The sequence below is a fragment of the Tachypleus tridentatus genome, chromosome 13 (assembly GCF_004210375.1).
Source record: "Tachypleus tridentatus isolate NWPU-2018 chromosome 13, ASM421037v1, whole genome shotgun sequence".
NCBI classification, from domain to species: Eukaryota; Metazoa; Arthropoda; class Merostomata; order Xiphosura; family Limulidae; genus Tachypleus; species Tachypleus tridentatus.
Window position 1 is genome coordinate 219,636,781 of NC_134837.1, and position 12,651 is coordinate 219,649,431.

Sequence of the window (12,651 nt, forward strand, 5' to 3'; positions counted from 1 at the left end):
GGATCCATAATAAAGAATGTTTCAGTACCCACTGACTCCACCCACCATGGAGCCTTACAAGGGGATGCACTACAATACCAAATAAGGACAGTGCAGCAATGCCAGGGTTTCATGGGCACTATATCCAAACACCAGGATCAGACACAATGTCCACAACCCTAGCTCAAGTGGACCAGCCTCAGGGTGGCCCCCCATCTACAGGAATTCAAGGACAAAGAGATGTGTTAGGGTTGGACCTCTCAACCACCAGGATCCTCTCCTCCCCTTCATGGGTTGCCACACATGGGTGATGTTTAGATCCCAGAGGAGGTAAACTGAAAAAACAGAACACTCTGGGAGGTCTGCTCACCACATACATGAATCCACCTTGAAGGGTAATTTTTGGAGAATTGAATAATCTAACACATATTTTAGAAATTGCCACTAAAAAGTATAGTTTTTCTGATATAGTTTCAATATTGATTAAAAATTCATATAAACATAGTAAATATTCTTTTTACTTTAAATTTCAAGAAACTAGTGAAATAATAGTCTTGTTCTTATAGGGGTGAGAACTGTAAATTCCTAGTTTAAATTAAATCTAATGCAGTACATAAGATAAATATCTTTAGTTAAAATTAATTTTCAGAATTCCTATGTACTTTGAGCCTTTTTTACTTAATACAGAAAGTCATTCACAGGAACAAGTGAAGCTGTTTGTCTTCTTCATTGAAAATGGTTTCCTTACTTTAGTCAGCACTGTAAACTTAAAGAAAAAAACAAAAGTTTTCTTGCTCTAGCTGCTTATAGAACTGTGTCAGTCAACAAAAACATCACTTGTACTCTATATTGTTAAATACTGCTGTAACATAGCACAACCTGTCTAGATACATACAGTGATCGTTTTTACTGGCAAGTCAAATGATGTCCTTGCATTACAATATCCATTTTTCGCTTGTTAAATGATCCTGAGTTGATTACCTGGGTGACAACTACATTCTTAGAGAAATGGGGTTATTGTTTTCCTTATACAATAGTATGTTTGAAATAATTATTTTACATCTAGAACTTACCTTTTAACTGTAACTTTACTTGACATCTTGAGAGTTTTCAATTAAAAATCCATGTACTCCTCTGTTTGCTGATGGCAAACTACTTATTATTTACTGTGTTTGCTTGTTTGTTTGTTTTGGAATTTCGCACAAAGCTACTCAAGGGCTATCTGTGCTAGCCGTCCTTAATTTAGCAGTGTAAGACTAGAGAGAAGGCAGCTAGTCATCACCACCCACTGCCAACTCTTGGGCTACTCTTTTACCAACGAATAGTGGGATTGACTGTCACATTATAATGCCCCCACTGCTGGGAGGGCGAGCATGTTTGGCCCGACGCGGGAGCAAACCCGTGACCTTCGAATTACGAGTCGCACGTCTTACGAGCTTGGCCATGCTGGGCCTTGCTTGTTTGTAGTGAAAAGACTTAATGTGTGCAACTTACTGACCAGTTTCTTTAATTATGTCAGACTTGGTCAAAGTCAGCCTTCTCCTTTACAACATGTTTTCTGATAAGTGTTCAGCTATTTTACTGTTCCTACCCAATCATTAAAAGTAAAACCAGTGAATCTGACAACACCACACTAATTAAGCTACTTATCCAGACCAGAACACATTGCTGTGGTAATAAATAAGGTGGGATAGAGGATGACAAGAAGTTTTTACTATTGGGCACCATTTTCTAATTACTGAGTTAATGATAAATTTAGAAGAAAGCAAAACACAAAATAAAGCATATTGAAGCCTATTTATTTTAAACATAAAATTATCACAAATTATCTTCAAACAATAAAATACTTTAGGTTCAACTGTTTTAAACTAGAGACAATATAAACACATACATATAGCTACAAAATGAAAAATGGAATATATTTATATTATTTCACACATATCTATTCTGCATCACTCTCAGTGCAAGTATAACAACATTGTGAAACACAAAATTATAAACAAATAACAAACACCTGGAATATTTGATCTAGTGTATCTTTCCAAAATTGTATCCTCATGGTTCCAGCATGAGTTGAAGACACCATATCTTTCACCTATAAAAAAAAAAATTCCAACTACATACAAATGCACATAGAGAAAACATTTTTGTGAAAGAAAGTTAGAAATCTAATTGCAAGCTATAAAATAAAAAAGCCCTATGAATGGTTGCATTAATAGCATTTCAATTATATTTTTGTACCTTGTAAACCAGCCAGCTTGAGCTCTGTAGTTAAGCAACAGACATTTTCCATGACTACACATTACAAATAAGTTATAATTTAAACTATATTCTACACTTATAAGAAATACTTTTTCAATATAAGAAAATTATAAATTCTGATACAGTACTTCAGAGGAGTGACTGGTGGAAGGAAAGAGTAGACATTTCCTCCCAAAGCATATAAAGAAAATGCCCATAGATGTAAGAGGCAGATCAGAAGATCTGAATAGGTGAGCTGCACCACTTCTGACCATGTATACTTTCACCCATCCATACAGAGTGAAGAAAAAGAGTGGAAAAATGGTGAGAGTACATCCAAGTGAGAGAGAATTGAAAAAGGATAATAGTATAAGCCCTTATATGGACATATGCAAGTCAATCATACAAAGCAGAAAAGCAGTAAACAAGGGATGACCCCCACAGTTTAGAGTGGCTAGGGTGAGATTGATCCTACTCAGTAAGTCAATTACATCCTAGGCCCATGCTGCCAGGAACAAATATCTATGCAGGGAAAGAATGAGGATCATATACTGTCTTTACTACAAGTCCCAGAGATCAGAGAGAACCTAGAACATCTCCAAACTCAGAACGTGATGTGTTATTTGCAGAATATCACGACCCAAGAACCAAACATCCAATATCAAACAGAAGTCTATGTAAACAAAATCTGCTCCCTAACAGCAAAACTGACCAGAACCATCTGATAAGCAAGCAGTAACATCCTTGGAAAATTTAAGCAATGGAGAGCAAAAGAGTAGAACTAGAACAATTCCCCTTACCCCTGCTGTGGCCAACAAAACAGAAAAAGTACAATCAAGGGAGGAGATAGCATTGAAGATGTGTGAGGACATATGCTGATTGATTCACTCTAATTCTAAAACCCAGCCACAGGGCACTGACATCCATGTCAGGGTAGGATGAGAGCTCCAATCAAAGGAGTGAATTGCAAGTCAAAGTCTCACTTCAGAAAAATTGCATAATACATAATGGAGGATATCACACTGTCTACACCAGAGGAACACCACTGCTCTACTGTGTACTGAATGGTATTGTCTTTTTTTAATTGTGGAACACATTCAACAGAGTCCCTCCATGGTCAACCACTCAAGCATCTTGGAACTGTTTAGTAAAGACTTTCATACTCCACTTGAAGAAGGGAGGTGAAAATGCATAGGAGAGTCTGGAGAAACATCACCACCTGAAAGAGTATAATAGGTGATCACAAAATCCTATTTGGAAAAGCAGACCATCCAGGTTTGTTCAATCAAGGTAGGATGGACAACTATTCTCTTCTGCTTTACCCATGAAATCCATGGGTGGTACAGTCTGAAATGGACAGGTTTATGAAGAAATATCACAAGGTTATTCATCTTCAAGCAATCTTGTGAAACACATCATCTCAATGGTGAGCACTGCAAAGCCATGGAATGAAAAGCACGAGTCAACATGGCTGTATAGTGCAGAATCTGAACTGAAGAATATCTTATCAAGCACCACTCACCACAGGACAAAATCCATGTAAGGAAGATATGAAGTATGGGCCCCTGAAATAAAAGGAAACATACAGGCTTATCCTGTCTTAGAGTTACACTAAATCTTAAAGAACAGTGGCAGATAGAATGTAAAAACCCAAGGAAGTCTAAATTACAATATGATGTAAATAATGGGAGATGAATGTGTTAAGAGTGGTCCACATGCCCAACTGCAGGATTACTTCCAATGGCCAACACAAACAAGTAGTGCCCATAAAAGTTGAAACACCCAAAGTGTTGACATTAACTTCAGAATTCGCGTTTCAAGAGTCGATAAAAAGGTGAATGAATTAAAACAAAAGGGGGCAACTACTAATGTAGAATTAATGTAATTCTAATAAAACTGGGCAGTTTATAAAATATAACCACTTTGTGAAGAAACTGTATCTCAAACTGATATCAGATCTAAAAATAAACATATTCAAGCACAAGTACTGTCAAATGAGAGGTGATAGTTTTGTAGAGATCCATAGATGGAGTCACATGTCACATGAGTATAGAAGTGATAGTTTAGTAGAGATCCATAGATGGAGTCACATGTCACATGAGTATAGAAGTGATAGTTTTGTAGAGATCCATAGATGGAGTCACATGTCACATGAGTATAGAAGTGATAGTTTAGTAGAGATCCATAGATGGAGTCACATGTCACATGAGTATAGAAGTGATAGTTTTGTAGAGATCCATAGATGGAGTCACATGTCACATGAGTATAGAAGTGATAGTTTTGTAGAGATCCATAGATGGAGTCACATGTCACATGAGTATAGAAGTGATAGTTTAGTAGAGATCCATAGATGGAGTCACATGTCACATGAGTATAGAAGTGATAGTTTGGTAGAGATCCATAGATGGAGTCACATGTCACATGAGTATACTATGCTCCTATTGGTGGAGAGGTGATGCATGATGGTTGATGAAATGAAAGACATAATGAAATCACTTCATTTCAATATAGAGAGCAGAAGGCTTGTGGCTTGTGCAAAGAAAACATTTGCATATAGGTGGCAGGAATGGACGATAATAGCTAATCTTATGAGTAGAGGGAAGTACTGTACTGTATTAATGTGATTCAAATTATAACTGTTATTGTAATGTAATACTACATGTCACTATTAAATATAGTATACAATTGATACTTTAAACCACTAGCACGTGGCAATTTTATTATTACAAAGTTGAATAAAAAACAGACAATTGTAACATTTTACCAATGCACTTGATGATGCCTTTACTGGAAAACCATAGTCATGAATAAATTATGTTTTGTGAAACATTACAACTGTCTTCCTTTTTTATTCAATTCTGTAATTAAATACAGTAATTTTAAATAACGTAATACCTCTTTGAAAAGGTTAAAAAAAGGCAGTTACTACTGGGAAATGTTTAGCACTGAAAGTGGAGGTAGCAAAAATATTCCAAGAAACTCTAATATTTTCTTTACTCAATACTAACCTGGGAAAGTTCTGTGTTAAAAGCTCTAATTGCTATAGCTGCAGATCTTGATTCTTTAGGAAGGAGCAATGTTGCCAAATAGTTCTCATAATCATACTTTCTGGAAGAAAAAAAAACAAAACAACTCACAATGCATCATCTGACACCACTTGCCGCACATATGCATTTGAAATAACTGTCAGGATTATGCTGTTAACAAACCTTAATAGCAGGCTTAATTTCTTTTTTTTTTGGCATGAATTACAGCAATATTCTTTCTATTTTGTCTTTGGGTTTTCTGGAAGAAAGTTCAAAGACTGAAATCTAGAAACTGCTGCAATATATTATTCCTATTTTCATTTAGAAATGTTTATACATACATGTATTGTTAATTGGAAGAAAGTACAAACATTAATCTATAGAGAGATTGACAACAGTATAGTAAAATGATTTTGGAACTTCATCATGTACAGTCAGTCTCTATTTGACAATTGTGCATATTGACAATAATCCTACAACTGTCCAAATCACACAACTTCTCCACATTTGCATTCTACAATCCATCTAGATTACAGTAATAACTGTCTATTAGTGCCTGTTTTAACAAACCCATAGCACTGATATCCATAGGCACTGTCTGTTGATGTAGCCATTATTTCAAGATACATGGGTACAGAATAAATGACTATTTCATTACAAAGCTGCTTGAGGTATGCAGTGGTTAAATGGATATATTGTGAAAGCAGCTACTGTGACTCTTTTCCTAATAAAATTTTTTTATTGATTATGTTGCTTACTGTTGCCTGGAGCATATGGACATGCTTTTGTTACTGAACTTCATGTTCATGAATTATCATCTTTTCTAATACACCACACTTTGTTTACCACAAATGGGGCAAGACTTGTTTCAGGTCCCTTTCTTAATGGTCTTTGTAACCCACTTGATTTATATTTGTTTTCTCACTAGCATTAAGTACAAGGGATATCCCAGTCTTCTAAATCTCCAATAAGTAGTGTAATACTGCCAACAAAAACAGATTGTGTTCAGAAATGTTACTCTACTTACAAAATGTCAAACTATTTCAAAATGTAACTCTGATATGTCATTACAACTTTAAATTAGCAGTAGTTGTCATGCGACTTGTTGATTTGCATATTGAAATTGTCTTAATATAATGTAATCAACTCTCCTTACATGGATTGAACTTTTTATTCTTAAAAGTAAACAGTATTTCATGTCAGTCTAGTACAAGATTACATTAATACACAGGATGACAAAAAAATACAAACTGTCAGTGAATCCATTCACTCTGAAACTGTTTTTAAAATAAAGTAAGTTAGAAGCAGCTAGCACTGAATTGCCAATCTGACAGACTTGAGCCTTTTGCTGCAGACATAAGTATACCGATAAAATTGTTAGTGTGAAGAGTACAGAAAACTTAGACTAATTAGTAGTATCAAAGAGTGTTCTCTTTTTGTAGTGCATGAAGGAGTAAATTGTGTTGACAATTGAAAATAAAAGATCTGTTTAAAAAGTATATAGAACTACTTTGAAGGTAAATCAGTGAAATTTACTAATCAGTTAAACTTCAAGATAATTGAACAATTATATTGACATAGCATATACCTTCACATAAAAATTATAAATTCGAATAATTGAAAACTGTAATAATTGAAAACACCAAGTTTTATTAGTTCATTATTTTTGTGAGTTATGCCACAATTCATTTAAAGAACCTTAAATTAATCAAAAGCAATAACAAGAAAATATTCTGCTAATATTTTAATTGTTGGAAGAATCAAAAATAGTAATATTTGGAAACATTTATTTTGATCAGTTTATTATTTTCATAAGTCAATTAGTTGTAATTTAGACTAATCAATTAATCAATCAATAATAATCAATGTTGTAGGTAATTAATTATATCCATTAATTGTACAACTCTAAAAACAAAGTTGCTGGAAATGATTAACAAGAGAGTTACTAGGATAATTCCAGGACTGGAATGTTTACCTTACAGGAACAATGTTAAGATCTTTTATTTCCTTTTGAGAAAAAAATGCAAGAGGTGACCTAATTGAAGATTATCTAGAATATCAATATGACAAAAGTGTCTGATTTCTTTGTGCTTAACTCTTTATTTTGAGAGTTAAAACAACATGATTGTCTTGAGTTGCCATCAGTATAAAGGAGTAATATGGACTAAGACTCTACAAGTTTAAAAGTGAAATTGATAATTTTCTAAAAAGATATAAAGAGTTGATTTAGTTTTTTGCTTTTTTTCAAGGGTAGGTATGCAAGGACAGACTAGAAGAACCATGTTTATTCAAGTGCCTGTAAACACATATCTGTATTTCCATATCAAAAATAAGGTGAAGAAAAAAGATGAAATCTTACACCATTGTAGTTTATCCAGGTGAGATTGAACTTACATTACAGCTATATTGAAAAAGACCACAGGAGATTTGTTCACAACAAAACCTACTAATAAATGAATTGATGTAAAATAAAATAACGAGACCAGACACAAAGTGTAAAATAAAATGCACAATATTTATCATATATTAAACATGAATGTAATGTGAGTATTTGTTTAAATACGGTGGGCTCTGCCTGGATTTCTTGAGTTCTTAGCCTACTTGCTAAAGATGATGTTCCATAGAAACTAACCAAATGTAATGTTTTTTAGCACTCAAAAAACCTCACCCTTATTCAAGGTAGTTGGTGCTATCCATTGATTGACTAATCTCATTACAACACAGAGTAGGCTGTAACCTCTAGGTATTGCATGAACAAGTTCTGAAGGACACTGAAATCAATATATGCATATAACAAGTAATACTGCACAATATCATTCCTGAAAATAACAGGTATTATATAGTTTGAAGGAAAAAATTTTAATATGAAGTCAACATTTTGGCTTTCTCAATCATGTTTTGTATGGAGCCTACACATATGAAGAACAATGAATAAATTAAATATAAATACCATAATATTACAAAAGGAGATAAATGCACAGTATTTGCAAACACCACTTATTGTACCTTACTTAAATGCTAATATGTTAATACAGCATTATCACTTCATAAAAAGAAAAATGAGAAAAAGTACCAGTTTGAAATACAGAGAAGTAAAAAAACTACAAAACAAACAAAGGTGACAGAAGGTTATTCAACCATCAAGTTCACTCCATCACTATGGGCACAAACTTAAGATACATACAACCTTTCTCACCTCTATGCATCCCTCAATAAATGTTTGAACAAATTCAGACCAAAAGGTTTATTACTTTGCAAGTCTACAACTGTAAAAGACATACAGTTAACCTAAAGAATAACTAAACATTTGAGCTTTTAAAGTCTAATGCTCTATCACTTCAAAACATAACATTAAGTGACAGAAGGCCATTTAGTTCATTGTGGCTAGACAACAAACTGTTCCAACGTAAATATGACCCTTAAAATCTGTGCAACTATCCATTAAAAAAATAAAAACAAATTTAAATTACTAGCACACATATCCATAACAAATCATCTGACAAGGGAAAAGATTCAGTTTAATAAATTCTGCTATATTATACTTATTTTCTCTCTTGCATGCAGAATTTAAACTCCATAATCTTCTCTAACAAAACTTCCATGGGTAACTTAGTCAATTATAAGCAACTGATTCATATCACTTTCTAGTTCTTTGTTCCAGAAAGAGTAAACTCTAATTTTAATCTTATCACTTCACTAAACAAACACCTCTCGTAGGAGTCACAAACAGGTAAGAATTAAAACATAGGAAGTAAACAATGTATGGTCAGAGGATACTTTAAAACATTATAACTCAAAAAGTAGGTTGAACACCATCCTGATTTCTTTTGTAGATCATATTCAGAGATGTAAGAATATATGGTAAAATCTGAAAAGGCTGAATAACTGATGACATGGTCAAACTGTGGCCTGAAGTAGGGCTATTTTTAGCTAAATCATAAAAAGGTGCATGCAACTAAATTTTTTACAGGAGATCTAACAGACTTTTAATTACAACAGTTGCTGATTTATCAACTGATATGTTATAGGAAATTTGAAAACAAAATTCAGCTTTGTACTATATTAAGTTTTAGAGCTATGGCTTATTACATAAACCAATGTTTTTTTACAATTTTGGGTTTTCAGGTGTTTTTACTGCCTCACTATGCAAATCCTAAGAGAGATAAACTTGGTTTGAGACCATTTTTGAAATCTGTTAGATTAATTCAGTCAGTGTAGCAAATTTCAGCCTTCTACCACCATTACTCTTGCAGCCTTAAGTAGCCAAAGTTGCCCAAAAATGAATTTGCCAAAAATAACAAGACATTAATTAAATTTTACAGGGCTGTAAATCAGAAACTATTAGAGATATTTATCTAATCTTTGGCAATGTTTTATTATATGGGTAGATGAGCACATGTGAATTTTTTCAAGGCATTCTGTGGGGGTCACCTGTAGTCCCCTGGATGATTTGACATGGAATGACCCACATCTTTTTGAAATTAAACAATATTCTTATCATTGTTAAATTTATTTAACACTGAAATAACATAAGCAAGTCAGCTCAAGAATATGCTTAACTTGGACTGAAAAATAAAGTTCACAAAACAGTCCTTTTAGGGACAACTAAAGAAGCTATTTTAATCAGAATATCATTTAATGCCAATCTTTGTGTGATATTAAAAAGAATTATTTTTATACCTATTTTTTAAACTAAAACAACAAGAAAGTTTTTTTTTCCCATTTTGTTTTGAATTTTGCACAATTAAACAAAAGCTATCTGTGTTAACCATCCATAATTTAGCAGAGATATACAAGCTGAAGGATAGTTAGTCAACACTATCCACAGTCAACTCTTATTGATGAATAGTACAGTCAGGCATCACATTACAATGCTCCCACAGTTGAAAGGGCAAGCAATGTTGGTGTGATGGGGATTCAAACTCATGACCCACAGACTGCAAGTCAAGTGCCCCAACCACCAGGCCTTGCTACACCTAGCAATAAGTATTTAAGTTTTCTTTTGTGCTTAGAAAGATACAAATTTTGGGAAAATTTTTTGAAAATTCATATTAAAAAATCATTATAGATATGTGTTTTGTTGGATGTGAAAGAATAATGGTTAAAGTTTTTTTACAGTACTAATTGCAAGTATTAGATTCTGAGAAGTTTGAGATTTCAGTCTGGAACAAAATGACAATTACAAAGAAGAAAGTTAGTGGATTTGATAGTGAGGCCCATTCAGCTGGTATCCATGCTCTTTAGACATCATGTCTATGGATTGCTTTATGTGGACTTCATTATGAACAAAATGTTTAATAATTAAGGACAAAATGTATGCTAATAAGGTTGCCAGTAAGAATAAACTGCATTATCATGTCCAAGAAGCCTTCATAGAGGTTATTTCTGTAATCTTGCAAAACACGTGGAAGGACAACGGATACAAACTAAACATTCTGCATGTAACTTGACATGTTTAACTGTGATGATTGTAAAAAAACTTTATTACTATTCTTGCATGGAAAATAGCATGCTTTATGTTGAATAGTTTACCAATATTATTTTACAAGTTTGTTTCAAAAATACTTGGACACCTGTATATTTGACTTTAGGTTCAAATATCCTGCTAACAAAATGAAGTTGACTAATAATTATCCCCTATCAACATAATTTATGTAAGAATCAATACATGTAATTCTCTATGTATTTGGTTTTATGTAATAATATTTCCAGTACAAGTTAAAGGAAATTACAGGTTCATTAGTCTGGAAATTAGTAAGGAAACTAGAACTGTACACATTATTCCAATCTACCTATTGATCAAAGTCATTCTGTACAGTTCTGGTTTCCTTATTTAAGAAAAGATACTGACTTACTGGAAATGATTTAGAGGGTTACTAGGATGCTTAAAGGGGTAGAAGCATAAAAGAAGGTAACAGATGAATGTTTTAAAGTTTAAAAGATTATTAGGGAGTTAAAAAATAAAGACTCATGATTTCCTTATGTTATATTCTGTTATAATTATGTGAATACACAAGTTTAAGATTTGGTAAAGACAGGATAGCTCTATTTAATTAAAACAGTTTATCTCAAAAGACTGACGAATAGAATGAGTAGCTTTAGTAGTAGCAGGAGCTAGTTCTTAACAAGACTTTAATAAGAATATTGTTACATAAGGACAGGTTTAAATTTTTGCTTTTCTCAAAAATGGATGTGCAAGGAGAATTTAAGTCAACACAGTTTCAAAATGGAAAAGTCTTCCCTTACTAATATTTTGACTTTCTTTGAAGAGGCATCTGCTTCTATATACAAGAATACAGGTGTAGACTTTGATATACCTTACTTTCATACAGCATATGGCAATGTGCCACATAAAATTTTGTTAAAAGTAATCTCTGTGGGTGTCAGAGATAAGTTGATTCAATGGATCAAAATATGAATGAATGGAAGGAAGAAAGCAGAGGATCACTATATATGGAATTCAGTTACTCTGGATAAAAGCTGCAAGTGGTGTACCTCGGGAATCCAGCTATGATGTATCTGTGTACAAGCCAACTAAGATCAGACTTAAGCCAGCAAATTTTACAAGGTGGCAAAATTCCAACAGCATTATTTTGTTTTAACTACTGAAGTGAATAAAAATATATAGCAAATACAATGCTTATAAGCAGTTATTAAAAAAAAAGACTTTTGTCAGCTACTTAACTATAGTAAACACAAACCTAAAATATATTTTATAGATTCAAATATGTTAATTTTTATTTGAATCTCAACATTTTATTTGTGCTTATATCTTCACTAACATGAATTTTATTGTTTAGAGTATGATCTATATCATATTTTTTAGATTGTTTTGTTAAGACTATATATCTAGTCCACATAGCAAGGTTGTAGCACTTTTTAATGGGCCTAGAGGTAGGAAGAAACTTTAGTTTGTTGATGAATACCAGTTTTTGCCTAACAGATACAAAGAAACAGTCAATGAATTACATAAATTTGCTGATAGTATTAAGGTCTTAGATGTTACTGGCTGTGAAGATGATGATCTGAGAATCAGGATCATTTGGCAAATTGCATGAATAACTGGCATACTGATTTTAATTATAATAAATGAAGGGTGATGCATGTGGTTGATCAATCTCTTATTATTAAGCCATCAAAGCAGTTTGTCTCGTTTACAGAAATGGAATTTATTAGCTCTAGGGACAAGAGTTTCAATTGACCAAAGTTGTCATCAAAGTCTAGCTTTTCACTACAGTGTACAAGATACTTTCTGTTTCTGTAAAAATTAGGTAGTGAACATCATCCTCAAAAAGAAGACATTTTTTTGTCTCAAAATAGTTCTTTTGAACAATGGGAATACTAAGCCATCAATTTCTGTTGTTTGTGTTGGGAACATGAAAGAAAATCATCAAAAGAGTTCACA

The 12,651-nt window shown here is 33.0% G+C and overlaps 1 protein-coding gene across 1 annotated transcript in view; it reads right to left on the reverse strand.

Annotated features, from left to right (window-relative positions):
• sicily (NADH dehydrogenase (ubiquinone) complex I, assembly factor 6 homolog sicily) overlaps nt 1-12,651 on the reverse strand; it is a 34,854-nt gene that overhangs the window by 21,320 nt on the left and 883 nt on the right. Inside the window, exons 2-3 of the mRNA XM_076475155.1 lie at nt 5,229-5,328; nt 1,994-2,074 (exon numbers count right to left, since the gene is read on the reverse strand). Of these exons, the coding sequence (XP_076331270.1) occupies nt 1,994-2,074; nt 5,229-5,328 (181 nt within the window). The remainder of the gene's footprint in view (nt 1-1,993; nt 2,075-5,228; nt 5,329-12,651) is intronic.